The sequence below is a fragment of the Crotalus tigris genome, unplaced genomic scaffold (assembly GCF_016545835.1).
Source record: "Crotalus tigris isolate CLP2741 ecotype Arizona unplaced genomic scaffold, ASM1654583v1 scf7180000020550.821452, whole genome shotgun sequence".
NCBI lineage: Eukaryota > Metazoa > Chordata > Lepidosauria > Squamata > Viperidae > Crotalus > Crotalus tigris.
In genome coordinates this window covers 483244-504773 of record NW_024098074.1, presented here as the reverse complement: position 1 = coordinate 504773, position 21530 = coordinate 483244, and the positions used below count along the sequence as shown (strand labels likewise).

Genomic DNA, 21530 nt, shown 5'->3' with positions numbered 1-21530 from the left:
CTGACTCAGGAATTCTGGGACTTGAATTCCATGAGTCATAAAAGAGCCAAGGTTGCCTGCCCCGTGCTAGAATATTACCATTGAGTCATGATTGCATATATTAAGTATCATGGTGATGAAGGAATTTCCTCCCAAGAGGATACTTATAAAGCCAACTACGTCAAGTTAGTAATACAGGTAGTCCTTTGAGCCAAAAATTTCTATTGCTATTTATCAAATGAGTTTTGCTCCATTTTGCTCCATTTTCTTGCCACCATTGTTAAGTAAATCACTGCAGGTGTTAAGTTGTAATACAGTTGTCAAGCGAATCTGGCTTCCCCATTGATTTTGCATGTCAGAAAGTTGCAAAAGGTGATCACATGACCCCAGGACACTGCAACTGTCATAAATATGGGTCAGTTGTCTAGTGTCTGAATTTTGATCACATGATCATGGGGGGTGCTGCAAGGTTCGTAAGTGTGAAAAATGGTCATGTCACTTTTTTCAGTGCTGTTGTAACTTTGAACAGTCACTAAATGATCTTGTAAGTCGACTACCTGTAATAGCATAGTTTCTTATCCAACAATGTCAAGTCTCTTTAAGTGACTGAACACTATTTCAATCAAGGTGATGGTCACTATTCACTCTCATGCCCAGTGGTCACTCTCTCTCAGCCCAATTCACCTGACAGGATTGTTATTGTGGCAAAAATAGGAGGAGAAAGGTGTATTATGTGTGCTCACCACATTGAGTTATTTATGAAAATAAAAAGGCAGGAAATAAATAAATGCTACTGCTAGAAATCAAGTGGAAAAGAATTTTTCACATAGTTTTTGAAAAAAGTTTGCTTTTAATCTGGGATCAAATATTTTCTGCATTGTTTCAGCACAATTTAAATTCTTTGCTGGACAATTTCCAAACCATTTATCTTAAAAGATGTCAGTGAATGTTTTCAAAATTTATTCCAGGGAAACCTGGAATATAGTAAGCTTATATATGGTACTTTTTTCATCTTATTTTGCCCCCCCCCCCAAAATAAGGCAATTTGTTTTACTGTTTCCTCAATATATCTTTTCAATGAATATTTTTTTTCCAAATTGAATATTAAGCAATTTGAATTGAATTGGTTTGCCTTCAAATCAGGAATCAAAAAATGCCCTTTTGATATCTTGAATTCATTTACATGGACCTATGAACATTTCTCTCCATACAGGGAAAATTACATATTTTGTGAGTAAGATTTTTGTTAAGTGGTTCATTCATGCTGTAGTTTTTGTTGGTGCACACATGCGTGTGTGCAGACACACACACACACACACACACACACACACACACACACACATGTATTTTAATATGATTATCCTTTTTTTAAAAAAATGGGAAATGGAAATGATCTGTGTATGTGTGGTCGTTAGGCAAGAAACACATTAAGTATATGTGAATATGTAAAATTAAATTCAAGTATTATGTTTTTTTCTGCTGATTTGTTCTTATAAGTAGCAGGAATAGCAGTACTACATAAACATATTGATAGTAACATATTCTGTTAAATATCTGCAAATTCTAGAGTCGATTAGATACTTGAATAAATAATAATACTCTTGACTAGAGTTTCAAGGTCACCAAACACAGGACAATCAATCAGTAGGCAAGAGTATTTCCGCATCAGTATTTCACAGCTTTAAAATGTCTTGTGTGTTACTTTGTCATTTCCAAAATCAAAACAATACTGGACATGACTTCTAGTGAAGTGTTTAATAACAGTGTAGGTTTATTTGGAGTAGGCAGTCTTTCAAGAATCTTGGTATCAAAGCCAGTATCTGGAAAGCTTGTGAGGGCTTTATGGGCCAATACCTTCACTTTGAAAAAGAAAGGAATTAAACCCAGTGATGATGATTAAGAATTGATCTTGAATTTTGTTGGTTGTATTTTTCTGAATTAGCAGCAGTTTGGCTGTAATTACTATTTATAAACTAATTTAAAAAACTTGCAGATGCTGTCATTTAGGTAATTACCAAAGACCATATGTAGTTTAATATCCTTACCAATTTCATAAATTATTATTTTTTTTAAAAAAAATTAATTAAAAAATTGTAATACAGTACTTGGTTGCTTTTTATGTTTCTAAATTCTATTGTACACAGACTCACTGACTCATTGCCTTCTCTGTATTACCTGCTTTTGATTTCCTACATTTCTTCAAGGAGTTTCACTATCCAGTGCCTTTTATTTTGGATATCCTCGTGTTCTAATCCCATTCATTTGGTTCCTAAAATTTATGAACCTGTAAATTAATTATATGGCCTAATATTGCTAGACTACATTTTGGATTTCTATGATCAGTTTTAAATGTTTGCATGGGGAAACATATGCTGTATGAGGATATATATTTTCTATTTTTTTTAGATTTGTGAGTGGAAGTCGTGATGGAACAGCACGTATCTGGATGTTTAAGAGAAGGGAATGGAAGAGCATTTTATTGGAGATGGCTACCCGTCCCTCAGGGTAAGTTATTTTTGTATTTACCTACATATAATATGGTTAATGATGTTAAAGTAGGAATAATTTTGTGGTAAGGGAACAAGCTAGGTGTCATGGTTCCGACAGACAGAGACAAATAAAGCAGAACTCCGAGGCTTGGAAATTCCTCAAAGAACATGTTTATTAGTTACAAAATATTGGCATGTCAAAAGTGAAACCAAGTCTGAAGGCACACTTAACAATTCCCCAATACAAAGTAAGAAATCCCACCCCTAAGGCTATGCAAGCAACTACATTCCCCAATACATCTTCTTGGCGGGCTTTTCACTAAACACCCAACCTGCAGCCTCAGGAGCAGCCAATGGTTCCCATGGGACAAAGGTTTATTTTGACTAGCGAAGCACCTGGAAATCCCCCCTCCCTTCTTTCAATGCGTCAACCGAAAATGAATAAGGAAGATGGTCACAGCCATGCTCATTTTCAAAGTTGACACTAGGACTATTTCCCAGATTTCTTTCAATTTTGAGTTTGTAGTTGATGCAGTGAATTCCTGACTCTTGGGAAACAAGATTGTTCTCTTGAAAAGCATGATGGGTGAAATGGAGAGATAAGTAGATGAGTTTTGCCAGGATTTAGTAGTTTTGTTCTACTTCCAGAATCACGGTTCCCTTGCTGTCATTTCAACAAAGGAAGGACACAATATGAGAGAGCTTTTAGTTATTTTGGTTAGTGATTTAGTTATCAGTAACACAGAGATGGATTTATTATGGTTCTGTCAATTTCATGGTGATATGAAAAATGCAGATAACACATACTGTTTAGATATGCTGCTGGATAAAGATGGGTAGGAGGCATTGAGGACTCATTGAATGAGTTTACCAAAAACGTAAATATTGCAGAATATACAGCCTCATGCTACATAACTCAGCTCCATTTCATGCTGAATAAACTAAATTATTAATGTATCTTAAATTGAAAACTACCTTTAGATAGATTTTTTTTACTGCAAAAGCATTTTATTAAAATAAATTCGATAAAAGTAAGAAAAATCCTATTTAAATTTAAAAAATCTTTTTTTTTCCAAAAATTGATTGTTATGCACCCTGAACTATAGTATAGAGTTTTTTCCCAGATCCAGAACTTGAAGTCTTAACCATTTTCTTAAAAGTTTTACAAAACTGAATCAAGAGGAAGTGATTTAGACCTGATTTCACCGAACATATCTAACATAGATGTTTCTGCTACCCAAAAATTGTAATAATGCTACAAGAATAAAAGTAGGCATGTAGCAATGAAACAAATACTTTGGAAACTAGTTCTTCTGAACTCTCACTGAGTCAAAGGCCCCTAAAGGCAACCATAATCAAGAGGAAGATTTAGGAAACTAAAACTTTTATCTTTGAAATCCACCAAAAGCTAATATATATCATCCTCTCATCTTTGTTTTAAAAAACCCAAACCAAAGACTGTCAGATGGGATTAGATCATACGTGGGACATAATTACTTTCTGTGAAGATGATTCCTGCCCAATTTCTAAATAGTTTGTTAAGTTTATGAAGGAAATTTGGCACCTTTGGAGGATTCAAAATACAGGTTTAACTACAGTTAGTCCTCAACTTACGACCACACCCAAAATTTCCGTTGCTAAGGAAGGCAGTTATTAAACGAATTTTGCTCCATTTTATGATGTTTTTGCACAGTTGTTAAGTGAATTACTGCAGTTGTTAAATGAATCATGTGGTCATTAAGCAAACCTGGCTTCCCTCATTGACTTTACTGGTGGGAAGATGGTTGAGAAGATTACAGATGGCAATCACATGACTCCATGACAATGCAATTGTCATAAATACATGCCAAGTGCTCAAATTGTGATCCTGTGACTGAGAATGCTTCAATGTTGTAATTATAAAAACCAGTCATGACACTTTTTTCAGCGCTGTTGTAACTTCAAAAGTCATTAAACAAATGATTGTAAGCCGAGGACTACCTGTGATCTTGTCTACTGTTTGATAAATAGATGGACATTGCAAATACAATACAAGGGTCCTTAAATAAAGAACATGTCAAGGATAAAATGTGGATTTGGGGGCTTTGGTTTCTCTGGTTAAATGACATACTGTGTGATTAGAATTTTACTATTTCTTGCTCCTCTCTGAGAAGGGAAAATAGGGCCTGTTTGCAGGCATGGATGGAACCTACTGTTCTGCAGTACCTCTGCGAATGAATAAAAGTGCTAGCCTTGCTTAATTCTCTTTTTGCAATCTCTTGGGTAGTAGGGTACAGTAATTACAAGTCATAAACCACGGCAGGAGAAAACTTTATAGCTTCCCCACTTTGGCTCACATGAACTAGTGGGACTTGCAGAGTTATGGCGATTTTCCTGTCCATTGTATCTCGTTCCTAATATTGATAGGCATGTTAAATCATCCACTAAAACTTTTAAAATAATCTTTAACTCTGCGTTGGAAATTTTCTCATTTTATAATGTTTCTATGTTCTGTTAATTCTTTATTTTAGGCAAACCCTACAAGGAGTAGAAGACAAAATCACAAAATTGAAAGTCACTATGGTGGCATGGGACCGTCATGACAACTCTGTTATTACTGCAGTTAATAACATGACTTTGAAAGTTTGGAATTCTTTCACTGGTCAACTTACTCATGTTTTACTGGTAATGAAACAATAGGATCAGTTACTTTTCTGGAAATAGCTCTGTCTTCCTAATCAGTTAAAATTGAGGTGTTTTGGTTATATACTTAGTATAGAATTTAAATTTCAAAATAATATACAGTAAAATCTTTTTTAAAAACACGTAATACATTCTTGAGTTTTTTGCATGATTTTTTGCAGATATGATAATCTTAACAATTTAATGTATGTGTTTATACATGAAAATAAACATTTTAAGATATATATATTGGAGGCAAAGGCTAATTTACATGTAATGATAAACAAACATTCTTTCGAATTCTAGCTTATTGTGGTCAAATAAACATGTTAATCTACACTGTTCATTTGATTCTTTTTGGTTATTCTTGGCAGCAGGAATAATTATATGAATTGGGAAGCCTTGCAGTGGATGAGAATTTGGATCCTTAAACTGGAGGCCTGGTTTCAAATTCTGTCCTTTTACTAGAGAAACTGTCTAGAGCAGTGGTTCTCAACCTGTGGGTCAGGACCCCATTTGGGGTCGAACGACCATTTCACGGGAGTCACCAAACAACGCAGTCCGCCATTTTTTTCCCCTTTTCCTTAGCTGTGCTACTCCCTTTTATTCTATTGGCTTTTGAAAGCCAATAGAATAGACTCTCTTGAATAGAGTCTAATTCTATTGGCTTTCAAAAGCCAATAGGAATTGTCCAGGCTGTCTCTGTCCTGCTGAACCCGCCAAAAGTCCCATTCTGCAAACGGTGCTGCACCAGTTGAGTGGTCCTCGACTTACGACCGGTTGAGTAGTCCTCGACTTACGACCGGCTGGGGGTCACAGCATTAAAAAGGTTGAGAACCACTGGTCTAGAGATTGTGGTTTACATGATTATTAAACTACTGATAGATTTCTTCTGTTTGTTTAGACATTCCTGCTGGTAGAAGAGCCAAAGTGGGGTAATATCAGGTTATAGTTGAGGATGCAAAGAACATTCACTATTAGAAATCCTACTGTTTAATTATATTCTAGTAGTTTCAACAGCTGAAGTTCCTACAGTTCTTGCTGGACTGAACAGCATTTTGTTGATCAAAATTTGTATATTGCAAATAGCAAAATCTGATGATTATTTTCATCTATTCTTCAGTGTGGCGTTATCTCTGATTGATTGGCTGTATGGATGAATATTTTTTGTTTTAGTAAATTGATTCAATGTCTTCAACTGAATTTTATTTCTAACTTTTAAAAAATTATTCTAGGGTCATGAGGATGAAGTATTTGTACTTGAAAGTCACCCTTTTGATCCCAGGGTTCTCTTCTCTGCTGGTCATGATGGAAATGTTATAGTATGGGATTTGGCAAAGGGAACAAAAATTCGTTCTTACTTCAATATGGTAAATATATTATTTATATTAATATGTTACCAAAGCTAGTTCTATCAGTTACTAATCTAATACAAAATGATAAAGTTGTGTGGTAAATATTTAAGCATTCATAGTAAGCAAGTAAAAAAGTAACTTTTTTACTTTAAATATTTTGAAAAGGTAATTAAACATCTCAATTTATTAATAATAGTAATGCCAAGAATAAAATTTAATTCTGCTCCTCTTTGGAGCTCCTTTTTATCAGTTGGGTAATAAGATATATGCAAGTAGTTCAGAAAAGCTAGCTCCAATTTTGTGCTCTCCCAAAATTTCCAGAATATCTGGAATGTGCAAAATAAGGAATAATGGCTTTAGATGATAGTATATTAGTTAAACTTTTGTGACAGCCCATCCTGTTACATATATTTAATCCTCAGATTATTCAGATCTAGTTTATAGCTTGGATTAAATCAGAATAAATGTAAAGATATCTTGGGCCTTCAGAAAGAAATTGTGGAAAACATTATGAAGCCGTCCCCCATCACTATGAGGAGCTTCATAGTTTCCCTTATTCACTGTGAAGATCTGAACAGAGTGTTTTCATTCAAGTTGTACATCAGTCAGCAATGTTTATAATTAACCATAATTATAAGCACAAGCAAAATACAATATATAATCGGAAAAATACAGTTTAACACTTCACAACAACTCAGGCCCTTCAATTATCTAAGGAATTTGAATGGTTTGGCACCATTATATTCCAAACAAAAAAAAGGTGTTGTAGAAATTGGATACAGAGTAAGCACATATTTTCCTAAGCCCGTGCATCTGCTTTATAAGTTAAGGGAAATATGCAGTCTTTTGAAGGGTTGTTGACAGATATTGTGAGAGTGTTTACACCAGACCTATAGCATCTTTGTTTGCTTTAGATCCAAAGACTTTACACTTCTACTTTGGAATTTCATAGCCATGGTTTAGGTAGATCCAGAATATTATAAATTGTTTAGGCTTCCTATATTAGCCATTGCTTGTTCAAAGAGTAAAGCAAATTAGTTCATTGTGGACATAAAAAATAGTTCATGCAGTGGCTTATTAAGCTGGGATACAATGCGGTTGCTTATTAAGCTGGGATACAATACACCAAAAGAATCATGTTCTATTTATCTAGAACAGTTTTACTTCTAATAGTTTTAATCCTGGGACATAAAGAATCAGAAATATGTTTCCCTTTTGTAATTTGTACGTATACTGCTTGTATCTTGATGAATTCCGTATTTAAAAGAGTGTTGAAATGTTATAATTTTAAACTGTCCTTGGATAGTACGCTATCTATTAATTCAGAGCAAATGGGTTTTTGTAAATCGAGCAGAAGCTTCTGGTGCACAAGGTAACTCCTTATCTCATTGCTACTGACAAAAGTGTTTGCATTTTTCATTTTTTTCTTCACACACACACACACACACACACACACACAGGCAATAGAAAAATGTTTTTAATCAAAGGATTTTGCTTTTACAGACTGTGGGTGTTATCATAAATTTGATGTAAATGTAGCAGACAGCAGTACAATTTATGGGAAGTCTTCCTTTAGACATGAACTATTCAACACTTTGATTGCTAATAAGTACTATTAGCACATTAATAAGGAAGACATGCTTGTAAGACATGCTTAACCTTAAGGCTGTACTATTTAATTTCCACATGAAGGGAAGGCCTATTGCATTAAATATATTTACAGTAAGGCTATCCTAATGAAAAGCTTGTATCCCAGTGCCTCAATGGTTATAACCATATAGCTTTCTTGGCAACAGTATGGATGTGGTTTCTGCTGTTTATTTGCTTCCTAAATTGGTTTACAACTCCTGTATCATCTGTTAATCTCTCCCATTAGATTAGTAGTGTTGATAGGCTCTTGCTGCTTTCATCAGAATGACAAAAACAGTTTTGCAAGTGCCACCCTTTTGAGCATATGTCCACCCAACACAAATAGAAAGTTAGCTTGCAGTGTGATACTGCTTACATTACTCTGGCTCTAGCCAGGCCTGACCCAGTTTTATCTTTCAAGCTATAAAGTCAGCCAGATGTGCTAGGTAAACATGCATCATCTTTAAATTGCAAATGTCATATGAAGTTAAGCTTGTTCAACTGGGCAATCAAATGTATCTTCTGAGTATCACCTCAGTTAAAATAGAAACTCTGAAATATGAAATAGAAAAATGTTCTTAATATTTTTTTCTTTGGATTCAGCACTGTGAATATAAATGTATTATAGAGGAGAAATATATTTCATGAACTCATTTGGATTCCTGCCATTCTGTATCTGTTGGAGTTTAGATCAAATTTGCTTGTTTTTTAAATGTGTCTTCAGAAGTAGATTCTTGAAAAAGTCTACTGTTTAAGAAATAGCAAGATGCTTAGAGTCAAAACAGATAGGTAGAGTTTTGGAGAACACTACTATATAAAAATCTTGCCCTTATAATGTATAGCTATACATTTTACTTATGCTAGTGGCAATAGAATAGTTCAAGTTAGCAACATTGCTTAAGAGACATCTTTGTTTTTTAATGGCTTTCCAATAAATTACTGCTATTATGATCCCTAGCTTTTATTTTAAAAAATATGAACATTTCTTGTGTTCTTCACTACTGTTATATTTATAAACTTAATTCATTAGATCACATTATAATAAGAATTTCTTAAATTTTAGTGTAGTAAGTCACTAATAGTGACTTCTTTAGAAAAAGAAGTATAAAGTTAAAAAAAATAGTTTAGGTCTAAGTATATGGAATCCAGTCAGTCTTAATGAGACACGAGTAAGTTTCCTGCATGTAGACCTTTTTTCTTCTTTTGTGTGAATATGTGAATGAAACAAGAATTTGCTTGTTTCATGGATCATGTTGTAGGAGAAGAGGAGGAGCTTGTTGATATCTCAGTTTTAGTTTCTATTTTTATGACTTTAAGAATCTTTCTAATGTGTGTCCCTAAATAGTGTACTATTACTGAAAAGCTGCTCTTTCTGAACTTTATTCACCAATCAATTCAGATATAATGAAGTAATGAATTTGATAGAAGGCAGTTTCTTATATTATAACTTTTTAAATCTGGAGAATACTGAGAATTGCATTTTAGGGTTTTAAAAAAAGTTAGCCAGTTTTATTTATATATATATATATATATATATATATATATATATATATATATATATATATATATATATATATTTATTGAAAATTTTTAAATTTTACAAAAACAAATCCCCTTCCCATACCCCCCCCAACCCTACCTCACCCCCCTCCTACCCAACCTCCCAAACCCTCCCCTGGACTTCCCAGAGCTGAGTACAGGCTTAATTGAGAAAAAAACTTAAAACACTTTTAAAACCTAAACAAATTTAAATACAATCATCATTCTATATAAACTCCCTCCAAAAACGCAAATTTAAACATTACTTTCTTTGAATATCTATACCTATAATGTAAAATCTAATTTCTCCCTCTTTCTTTATCCTAATACAAAAAAATAAATATATAAACCTTTGTTATACCATCAAAACTAAATACTCTTAGAAAACTTAAAGTAAATACATATTTCCTTCAATCTTCATAATCTTCTCACCTATCCAAAAAAAAACTTAAAAATCCTAAACAAATCTAGACACATTTAGTTAAACAAATTATTTTCTCTTAAAGATATTAATAATATTTAAAAACTTGAAACACTTTTGAATCCTAAACAAATCTAAATACAATCATCATTCTATATAAACTTCCTCCAAAAACACAGATTTAAGCATTACTTTCTTTCCTAAACAAATCTAGACATTTAATTAAACAAATTATTTTCTCTTAGAAATATTAATAATAATATTTAAAAACCAAATTTAAGCTTTACTTGGAACTTAAACAAATTATACTCCCTTCAAAACACAAATTTATTAGAATCCCCTCACTGAAATAAACAAATTATAATCCCTTCAAAACACAGGTTTAAACAATATTATCATTAAAGGTTTAAAACTTAAAGCTGAAATATATTATTATCCCAAAACACATATTTAGACATTACATAAGACATTTTCCAAAAACGATGTAAGTTTTACTTCTCCCACAATCTCAATAGTAAACTTCTTGTCTAAAGTTCTCATTCAATGTCCATAATTTTCTGTCCGATAACCAGTTGCACCCACTATAAACACAAACTTCTTATCTAAAATTTTCATTCAATATCCATAATCTTCTGTCTAATAGCCAGTTACATCTACTATAAGCACAATCCATATCGGTTTCTCTTGCCCGCAAGCATCAAAAAAAAATGCGTGGAATTCTGCCCTTGAAGATCGCTCCAAAGAGTTTGTAAGTCCTGGTTGACCCACAAGCTCAGGAATCAGTACCTGTGAAACTTCCTCAACCTCCTTCTTCTGTTGGTCTTTCTCTTTACATTTATATGTTACTTTTTCTTTACATTTATATGTTGGACAAGTCTCAGGGACCGATACCTGTAAAACTTCCTCAGTGAATTCCTCCTTGTGTTGATCTTCACAATTATAAGTTGTACAAGTTATCCTCTGCCCGTTCCTCTCTTGTTGGTGCCCCTCAAGCTGAAATTTCCCAATTTCCATTTCAGGCAGCAATTCCACCCTTGAAGATTGCTCCAGAGACTTTGTAGGTCTAACTTCTCCCAGAGATTCAGAGACCTTCTTCTGTTGCTGCTTTTCTTTGCAATTGTATGCTGCACAAGTTGTCTTCTGTTCCTCAACCTGGACTTGTTGGGGCCTCTCAAACAAGGGTTCCCCAATTTTCATAAATATAGGCTCTTCAAGCTGTAATTCTACATTCTTTTCTTCCAAAGCTTTAAACTTAATAGATGGCGATACACATACCCCCAGGACCGAGGTATAAAAATCTTTTGCTTGAGAAACAGTATTAAGTCTATAACATGTCCCCAGGTGGTTCACCACCATTCCAGTCGGGACATCCCATCTGAATAGTATTTTTCTCTTTTTAAGTTCATTTGCTAGAAAAGCAAACTCCTTTCTTCTTCTTAAAATTTTAGATGGGATCTCCTTAAAAATTATAACATCTTGTGAAGCAATTTGAAATCTCTTCTTATAATAGGCTTGCACAATTTCATTGCGTAGAGATTTTTTACCAAAGTAAATTACCACATCTCTTGGCAGATTCTTCTGTGCTGCCACCACAGAATTAACCCTGAATAATTTTTCAATTTCACTAAGTATTCCCTCTTTTTCTTTATTCAAAATCAATGCAAAGTCCTTTGCAACCATCTCTTTCAAATTTCCTTGCAAAGACTCTTCCAGGCCCCTGATTCTTAAGGCATATTCCATTTGTCCATATTGAAGCATAAGAATTTCATTTTCCATCTCTTTTTCCATACTTTCAATTTTCCCCTCCATTATCTCCACTTTTTCATCTACCTCTTCCACATGGGAGTTCATCTTTTCAAGAACAGAAGCAACTCCTTTTAAAGCCAAAACAAAGTCTTGTCTCAAGATCTTATTGTTTTCCTCTAAAATCTTTTTCATTTCTGCCCTAATTTGAATTATGACATCTCCCATCATGTCTTGCAAATCCTTCATAGTTGTTAGCTGACCCCCAGAAGAGGGTGAGACTGTTAATTTAGAAGCTGTAGAAATCCCTGGACGCTTTGGAGCCATCTTAAAAAAAAAACCCTTTAGTCCTTCTTAAAAAATTATAAAAATTCCTTCAAAAATCATAACTCCCTCCAAAGAAGGTCATTATAATAAAAAGAAAAAAGGGGGGAAAAAAAGAAGAGAAAAGGAATTAAAAAAGCTTTACTCCTCCTTAAAAATTGCAAAAATTAAGCAAAAAAAAGGAGTTAACTCCATGAATTCAAAAAGAAAGAGGGGGGGAAATCCTTCAAAAAGGGGTCATTGCAATAAAAGGAAAGGAGTTCAGAAAAAAAGAAAAGAGAGAAAGAAAAAAAAAGGGGGAGAAGAAAAAAATAATTAAATAGAAAAGGTCCGTTCCATTTTTTTTTTAAAAAAAAATACTTAGAGATACCAAAAACAAACACAAAGATTAAACAAAAATAATAATTCTAACAGTCCATTCCAATCATAAAAAAATAAAAAAGGAAAAGGGAAAGGAAAAAAAAAAAAAGCACCAAAAAGCCTGCCGGTCAGCATTCTAACTTCCAAAAAAAAAAAAAAAAACACCGAGAGATTTGCCGATCGCCATTTTACTTTCCCTTTCAGCAAAGAAGGAGAAATAAAAAGAGAGAGTAAAAATAGAAACAAGTCTTAAAAACTTAAAATCCAAATAAGTCAAAGAAAGCAAAAACTAAATCCTCTACTCAGCTCTGTCCGTTTAAAAAAAAAACTCACCAGTTCTCTTTAAGCACGGAGGTGTTTGCAGCGGCTCGTTTTGTCCCTGAGGACAAAAACAGCTGGGAAGCGGAGACAAGTCTGAACTCCGTGGGAGCACTCCTTTCACCCCCCAAAAAAAGGACTTGGGGGGTGCAAAAGAGGCTCTACCACTATTCAGACACTCTCTGCCCCCCCCCTTTGCCCGGGAGGGGGATTTTGAACCGCTGAACAGCTGATGTCTGCTGTTCATAGCAGTTCTTACACTTACCCAGGAGGACGGCTACAAAGTAGCCGCCATCGCGCGCGCAAAATCCACCGGAAGTCCATTTATATATTTTTTTCATCCAAGAAATGTCTGGGTGCATATAATTTTAAGGGATGAGGGGAAAGGCCCTAAACTTGCCTTACTTTTCTGCATCTCTGTTTCATATATTATATGCAAGTTATAGTGGATATAAAAAGTCTACACACCTGTGTTAAAATGCCAGGTTTTTGAGGTATAAAAAAAAATTAAATTACTTCAGAATTTTTCCTCCCTTAACATAACATTGAAGTTTCACAATTCAATCGAATAGCTGAAATCCTTTAAGGAGAACAATAGCAAAAAAATGTACAATAACTTGTTTGCACAAGTGTGTACATCCTTAAATTAATACTTTGTTGAAGCACCTTTTGATTTTATGACAGCATCCAGTGTTTTGGGGTAGGAGCCTATTAGCATTCCACATTTTGTCTTGGGAATCTTTGTCTACTCTTTCTTGCAAAAGCACTACATGTTACATTGTAAGAACATCTCCTGTGCACAGCCCTCTTCAGGTCACCCCACAGATTTTCAATTGGATTCAGGTCTGAGATCTGACTGAGCCATTCTAAAACTTTGATTTTCTTCTGGTGAAGCCATTCTTTGTTGATTTGGAGATATGCTTTGGTTGTTGTGTTGAGAGTTGAAATTCCTCTTCAGCACTTTAGCAGAGGCCTGAATGTTTTGTGCTCAAATTGACTAATATTTGGAACCGTTCATAACTCCTTCCACCTTACCTAAAGTCCCAATTCCAGTGGAGAAAAGCACCCCCAGAATATGTTGCCACCACCATGCGTCACTGTTAGTGAGGTATAGCGTTGGTTTCTATGCCAAGCATCCTTTTGGAATTATGGCTAAAAAGTTCAACCTTGGTCTCATCAGACCATAACACATTTTCTCACTTGTTTTTGTCAGACTTGATGTAGGTTTTTGCAAAATGTAATCAGCCTTGGATGTTTTCCTTTCTAAAAAAATACTTTCATTTTGCTACCCTACCCTACAGCCCAGACATATGAAGAATATGGGAGATTGTTGTCACACCTGGTATATAACCAGTACTTGCTAGAAATTCCTGCAGCTGCTGTAATGTTGCTGTAGGTCTTTGGTAGCCTTTTGAACCAGTTTTTTTCTTATTTTTTTTTTCAATCAATTTTGGAGGGACATCTGGTTCTTGGTAATGTCACTGTTGTGCCACATTTTCTCTACTTGTTGATGACTGTCTTCACTATGTTCCATGGTACCATGTTTCCCCGAAAATAAGACCCGCTTATATATTTTTTTTTGCTTCCAAAAGAGGCATTAGATCTTATTTTCGGGGATGTCTTATTTTTTTCACTGTCTCACCTCGCGGCAGCGGCACCAACCTCGTCCAGCAGGAGCCCACATGGCCCAGTTCTTCTGTGGCCTCTCGCCACCACTCGTACGCATTATCCTGGTCTCCCTTTTCATTGGCAGAGGCCTTCAGGAAAAGCTTCTGCAGCCGAGAATGGGGCCTTGGGTTGCCTGCCTCCATTTTGCCAGTGAAACAAAGGTCGGGGGCGATACACGCGTCAACCCAGGGCTCCTTCTTGGCTGCAGAGGCCTTTCCTGAAGGCCTCTGCTGATGAAACGGAGGCCGGGGGTGACATGCACTAGCGGCGGCGAGTGGCCACAGAAGAAGTGGGCCAGCAGTGGCCATGCGGGCTCCTGCTGGATAGGGTTGTTGGTGCCGCCGCGAGGCGTGTGTTAACTTGGGGCTCTGTTCTCAGCTGCAGAGGCTTTTCCTGAAGGCCTCTGCTGATGAAACGGAGGCCGGGGTTGACATGCACTAGCGGCGGCGAGTGGCCACAGAAGAAGTGGGCCAGCAGTGGCCATGCGGGCTCCTGCTGGATAGGGTTGTTGGTGCCGCCGCGAGGCGAAGCAGGTATCGGGGTGTGAGAGGCCTGGCTGTGGGTGCCCTGAAGTAAGCAGGTGCAGGGCCCTTGGGGCAGTTCCACCCCCTCCCCCACTTGCCTTGCCTCATCTTGTGGTGGCGGCACCGGAAACAACCAGACGGAATGGGCAGGCGGCCAGCTGCATAGGCTCTTAACTAGGGCTTATTTTGAGGGTAGGGCTTATATTAGGCGCACATGTAAAAATCAAGCTAGGGTTTATTTTCAAGATAGGTCTTATTTTCAGGGAAACACGGTATATCAAATGTGTTGGAAAAAAATTGTATCTTTCTCCTGACTGATACTTTCCAACAATGAGAGCCCTTTGATGATTTGTAAACTGTTTGCACATCATGGTTTTTGCTGTAAAAGGCAACTGAGTAAATGTTAGAAAAAACCTATTACAACAGCTGAACTTTTGTGAGTTTGATCAGAATCACTTTAATTGATGGCAGATGTATGCTATTTACCATCAGCTTGAATATGATTGATTAATTCTGAACACAGCCACGTCCCTAATTGTAAGAGGGTATGAACACTTAGGCAACATTATTGTACACTTTTATTGCTATTTACCCCACTAAAATATTCATTTGTTTTGCAGTTAAATTATATGGCCTATATGTTATATTAACAGTGGGAAAAATTCTGAACTGATTTATCGTGGTCTGATTTTTTTACATCTCAAAAATCTGGCATTTTAATAGGGGTGTTTAGACATTTTATATCCACTGTAGTTTTCAATACAAAGTTGTAAATTATGTGAAAGATTGGACTGAATTTTTGGTGCTTGGTGCAGTTTTTAAATTGCACGTTATAGATTAGAGTAATATAATGTGATCCAGCTGTTCTTTCAACTTTTTTTTTTCAGAAATACTTTTCTATGAGTTTTTTGCAACTCCAAAATAGACAAAAAAAAGCCCATACAGCCTTCATACAAATATGTGTACAGCAACAAAACTAAGACACTTCAGTTCCTGTCTTTTGTTATAGAGAGATAATGAGAGAAAACAAACTATTCTGATTCTGTTGATTTGTTGAAGCTATGTTGAAATAAGGTAATGCATGTCCTCCAAATTATTTAAAAGTAGGAAACTAATTGCATTATATGCTGCATAAGAAAGCACATATGACCATCAGCAGCCATTTTTTTATAGGCAGAAAATGCTATAATTTTAAGTTTTTTTTTAAAAAAAAACTTCTGATACACAAGAAAAAAAAATCCAAATATGCCCTTTTCTTCATATTAGGGATTTTTTTTTTTTGTCTCTGAGTCATAGCATGATATAACTGGGAACTACATGGACAAGCCTTACAAATTACATGGACAAGCCTTGCAAAGAATAGTGAATAGGAACTTTTTCTAAATCCATACTGTATTACTTGGAAATCAGTTCCATTTGATACAAGTAGAAATATGATGAAGTAATATATCTTTGTAATTTTGAAGCACACCTAACTTCGTTGCAAACTTCTATATATTCAGAAATAATCTAATATTATTAAGATCATGAGATTTTAGACTATCCACATCTGACATAATATATAACCTAGTACACTTTATTTTGTCAGGACCTTAACTTTATAGTAAAATAAAGGATTCCTTATCACTTTTTACCCCTGGGATTTTAATGCTCAGCTGGTTAGATTTATAGAAGGAAAAATTTATTCACTTTATGTGCATTTCTGCTTCATAGCCTTCCCATAGATAGGAAGAACAGATATTTGCTTACTGCTACCAAAATTATGGGCAACTAGGAATATTAGTAGGCTATGAAAGTTCAGAGTGGTGATTGGTCACCTGTGCTTGATTGACAGGTTACAGGGAAAAACAAAAACCCATTTGTTCTGGATTAATGGAAGTGGAAAACAGAAAATAAGTATCAGGTAAAATTCTTTTTAAAATATTTGGAGTTCTTTAGATGAGTTGCAAGCAGTCAAATATAGAACTTGTGTTAAACTGAATAAACAACTAGTCCAGCTGTGTACATACCATCTAATTGCAGTTGGAAACATTGGGCAGGTGTAAATTATACAGAATTCCATGTTTGTTTGTTTTTTTACCAGAAAGGCAAATTGCTATTAATAATTGAATTCTGGATAGAGTTTTCATACAGGTATACAAAAACAAAACAAGAAATAGGCAACTGTTCTGCTGGGTCTAGGATAACTCACTGAGGCCATTTCGCCGTGGCCAACTCTACTGTGAAACAACTTGTTGCAGCCAACTTGCTGTGGAATAACTCGCCAGGGACAATTCCACGCAGAATAACTGTTATCCACCACTTTTACTTCAACATTATTTCCATTGACAGAAATGAAAATAATGTCAAAGAAACAGTGGCAGATAACATCACGTTGAGTTATCCTGTGGCAAGTTGGCTATGGCGAGTTGCCCTGCAGCAAATTGTCCCATTCCAAAGTTCTATTAACCAAGGATGGATCCCCCTCCCCCTTTTACAGCTTCTTATTTTAATAATGAATTAAATAGCCTGATTCTAAACATGTTTACTTTGAAGTAAGTTTAGTGAGGTATGTTTGGTCAAAAATTAATTTGATGAGTGTTCTTTATAGTTAATTTTAATTAATTTTCAGGGTTTTTTTAATACTATCAAAAACATAATCAAATATAAACATAGTTTCCTGATTCTGGGAACTTGATTTCATTTACAAATAAAAATGAATGATATGTTGATTGTTTCGATTTAATAGAATTTTTCTTTTTTAATAGGTTGTGTCACATCTTGAAAATGGGATAGATTTCTGGTATTTAGTAATAATTTGTGTGCTGCTGTATTTCAGATTGAAGGACAAGGACACGGGGCTGTGTTTGACTGCAAGTGCTCTCCTGATGGCCAGCATTTTGCATGTACAGATTCCCATGGACACCTTTTAATATTTGGGTTTGGTTCCAGTAGCAAATATGATAAGGTATTGTACGAGAAACTGCTTAATTTGTAATTTTTGCATAAGAGATACAAGCTAATTCTAACCAAATGATTTCCAATATGAGTGAAAATTACATTCAGATTCCATTCCATTACAAATTAAATCTTAGTTTTTTTCTTTTATAATGAATGGCTTAGAAATATGCTTCTGAAATTCCATCTGACATCTCAAGATTCTTTTATTATATAATATTGAATGATAACTATTATATTTAATCTAATATTACAGGAATACTTAGTCATTGCTTTTAGAGAGATTCCATGTCCTAGGCTGGAGATGGCAACTTAATCTCTTTCAAATGTTTGAGAATAAAATTCTAATTAATTTCAACCATCTTGGCTGAAGTCTAGGAATTTGGTAAATTGTCCAAAATATATGGAAGTGCAGGGATTACCTATTCCAATGTCAGAACTATTCAGGGTACATTTTAAACCTTTTATTTCATCATCTCAAATGAACTATGTGAAAATTGTTTCATATAGTAAAGCCCTAAATTCAGGCATTTTTCACCCTACCCAAGTGTTTACAGTCATTCTCTTTCTATTTCATTGAATGAACACCTCAAAGGCTCTTAAGATAGAAAAGAAAAAAAAAATTCTCTCTGATCTCCAAACGCAGGAATGGTACCTGTGGGTTCATTTGCCCACTGACAAAGAAGTGATCAGTCTATCATTTTAATGGTAGTTTTATTTTAACAGTGAGAGATAGAATAACAACAAAAAATCCAGAAAAACGCATTTCAAAAAAGATATAAATTGATCTGCACTTTAATGAGTGAGAAGTATTTGATCCCCTATCAATAAGCAAGATTTCTGCCTCCCAGGTGTCTTTTATACAGATAACGAGCACTCTAGCTCGTTACCTGTTTAAAAGACACCTGGGAGGCAAAAATCCCAGATACAGGGAGTCCTCAATTTATATCCACAGTTGAGAGCGGAATTTTGGTTGCTAAGTAAAGGGATCAAAGTGAGATGTCTGATGACTGCATTGTTTAGCAATCAAAATTCCAGCACTCCTGGCTGCTGTCGTAAAGCAAAATTACAGGTCTTTAAGCACCAAGATTCCCAGATAAGAAGCATAGGAGTTTCCAGATTGTAAATTGGGGGGCTTTAGTGTTCCCTAGGGACCCTCAGCTGCTCCAGCCCAAAGCTGCTGTTCCCCAGGAAATCACAGCTGCCCAGTCAGTCCAGCAGCATTTACGACTTCAGGGATCCTACAACTCTCCATTCTCTCCCCCTTCCTGAGTGACCGGCACAGTAGCACTCACCAGTGGCAGCACCCAGACTGGACCTGAAATAGAGTCCCATGGTCTTCAGCAGTCTCAGTCAGCTGTCATCATCCCAGGCCTGTATTTCAGCCCCAGGGCTGCCACTGCCGAGTCCCACTGTGTAAGGCAGCCAAAAAAACATTGATCAGGGGGAGATAGGTGGATGGGAATTCCAGTGCCCCTGCGGTCATAGGTTTACTAGGCTGCCAAGCACTGGAATTTTGATCATGTAACTGCAGGGACACTGCAATGATTATAACTTTAGGCAGGGGGAATAAGTCTGGTTTTTTTCAGTGCTGACATAATTTTGAATGCTAAACAAATGGTCATAAGTCAAGGACTGCCTTAGTACCTTCAAACTATTAAAAAAAAGAATTACTAATGATATTTTAGGACAGTTTCAAAAATAAAAAGAATTTTAAATATTTTCACAAATTGATCTATCTTCTCATGCAGAAATAAGATGATTGGAAGAATCAGATTCCAATTCTAAATCAAACATCCATTGAGCTCCAGTCTGACTGACACTCTGGATTCTCAGCTTCTCTAAAGGAGCAAAAATATGTAAACATGCAAATAAATCCCCAGCTACAAAATCCTTCCAACTTGATTCCAAAAAGAATCAAGAATTAATCAGGATCTCTCTTCTGCCCTCCGTTTATGAAGAATTGCCTGAATGTGTTATGCACAAAAGATTTCAAAAATTTCATTGTTTTTAACCTTTGTTATAAAAAGATCACATCCTTGTATATAAAATATACCTCTTTACAATGCCCTGGTAAGGCCACACTTGGAATACTGCATCCAGTTTTGGTCACCATGATGTAAAAAAGATGCTGAAACTCTAGAAAGAGTACAGAGAAGAGCAACAAAGATGATTAGGGGACTGGAGGCTAAAGCATAGAAGGAACGGTTGCTGGATTGGGTATGTCTAGTTTAACGAAAAGAAGGACGAGGGGGGACATGATAGCAGTGTTCCAATATCTCAGGGGCTGCCACAAAGAAGAGGGAGTCAAGCTATTCTCCAAAGTGCCTGAGGGCAGGACAAGAAGCAATGGATGGAAACTAATCAAGGAGACAAGCAACCTAGAACTAAGGAGAAACTTCCTGACAGTGAGAACAATTAACCAATGGAACAACCTGCCTCCAGAAGCAGTGAATGCTCCAACACTAGAAGTTTTTAAGAAGAGACTGAACAGCCATCTGTCCAAAATGGTGTAGGGTTTCCTGCCTGAGTAGGGAGTTGGACTCGATGCCTCCAAGGTCCCTTCCAACTACTACTACTACTACAACTACTACTACAACTACTACTACTACTACTACATCATCTTCATCATCATCATCATCATCATCATTATTATTATTATATTTTCCCCCTATCTTGGAAACTGAACTTTTATTGATTTTTTAATGACATAGTTAATTCAAAATGTCTAGATCTCTAAAAGTTAAAACAATAATTTAGAAACTCAGTTTTGCTCAAAAAGTCTGCAACTATGGAAAACAGATCATAACAGCTTGAATTTCTTCCATTTAATTTCTTAGGATAACTAATGCATCTATAATAGCACTAACCCAAAATTAAAAACTTTTATTTGATTATTGTTTAGATATGGCAATTCAGAATTAAAAAAACATTTTTAGAGAGCTAGTCTTACCTGTATTTATATTGAAACTTTGAAAAAATGATAAGTAATTACAATTCATCTACAGCAGGGCGTTTCAGCCGGTGGCATGCGTACCACCTGTGGTACTTTGCCACGTGGCAGGTGGTACGTGACTGCTAGCCAAGTGTAGCAGGGGAGGGGAATGAGCCTAAGCGAGCTAAGTCTGAAGGAAAGGCAACTGCAGCTGCATGACTGTCTGGGCTCGACAGAAGCCACAGGAGCCAGCAGAGCTCCAGGTGATTGGCTCCAGCTGATTGGCACTTCCGGAAGCAGCTGGGAGCTGGAGATGAACTGAAGAAAAAGGAGGAGAGGAGAGGCTCTAAAAGGAGGTGGTTTGGGCAGGGGAAGGGAAAAAAAAGACAACAGGAAAGGTTTAATCCTTTAAACAAATGTAATTAGTTTTACCCCCTTAACTGAGTCTGTCTATGGCTTTTAGAAAGTTATCTTTGAAGGTAAACAGGCTTAATTTTAAAGCTAAAGCTTTTCGCAATTGCTGGAGCCTTTCAGTCTAGAATTGCAACATTGTGACACATGACTCGCCTGAAGCAGCTTAAAGAGGACCCCCCCCCCCCGAGTTTGTGTTTCTTGCTTTGCACTTGATTCCTGTGTCTTTAAGGGTAC

At 35.8% G+C, this 21530-nt stretch overlaps 1 protein-coding gene across 1 annotated transcript in view; it reads left to right on the top strand.

Moving 5' to 3' along the window:
* The window catches only part of LOC120318920 (pleckstrin homology domain interacting protein), a 92557-nt gene that overhangs the window by 27085 nt on the left and 43942 nt on the right, over positions 1-21530 (top strand). Inside the window, exons 13-16 of the mRNA XM_039367082.1 lie at positions 2386-2484; positions 4979-5132; positions 6365-6499; positions 17829-17957. Of these exons, the coding sequence (XP_039223016.1) occupies positions 2386-2484; positions 4979-5132; positions 6365-6499; positions 17829-17957 (517 nt within the window). The remainder of the gene's footprint in view (positions 1-2385; positions 2485-4978; positions 5133-6364; positions 6500-17828; positions 17958-21530) is intronic.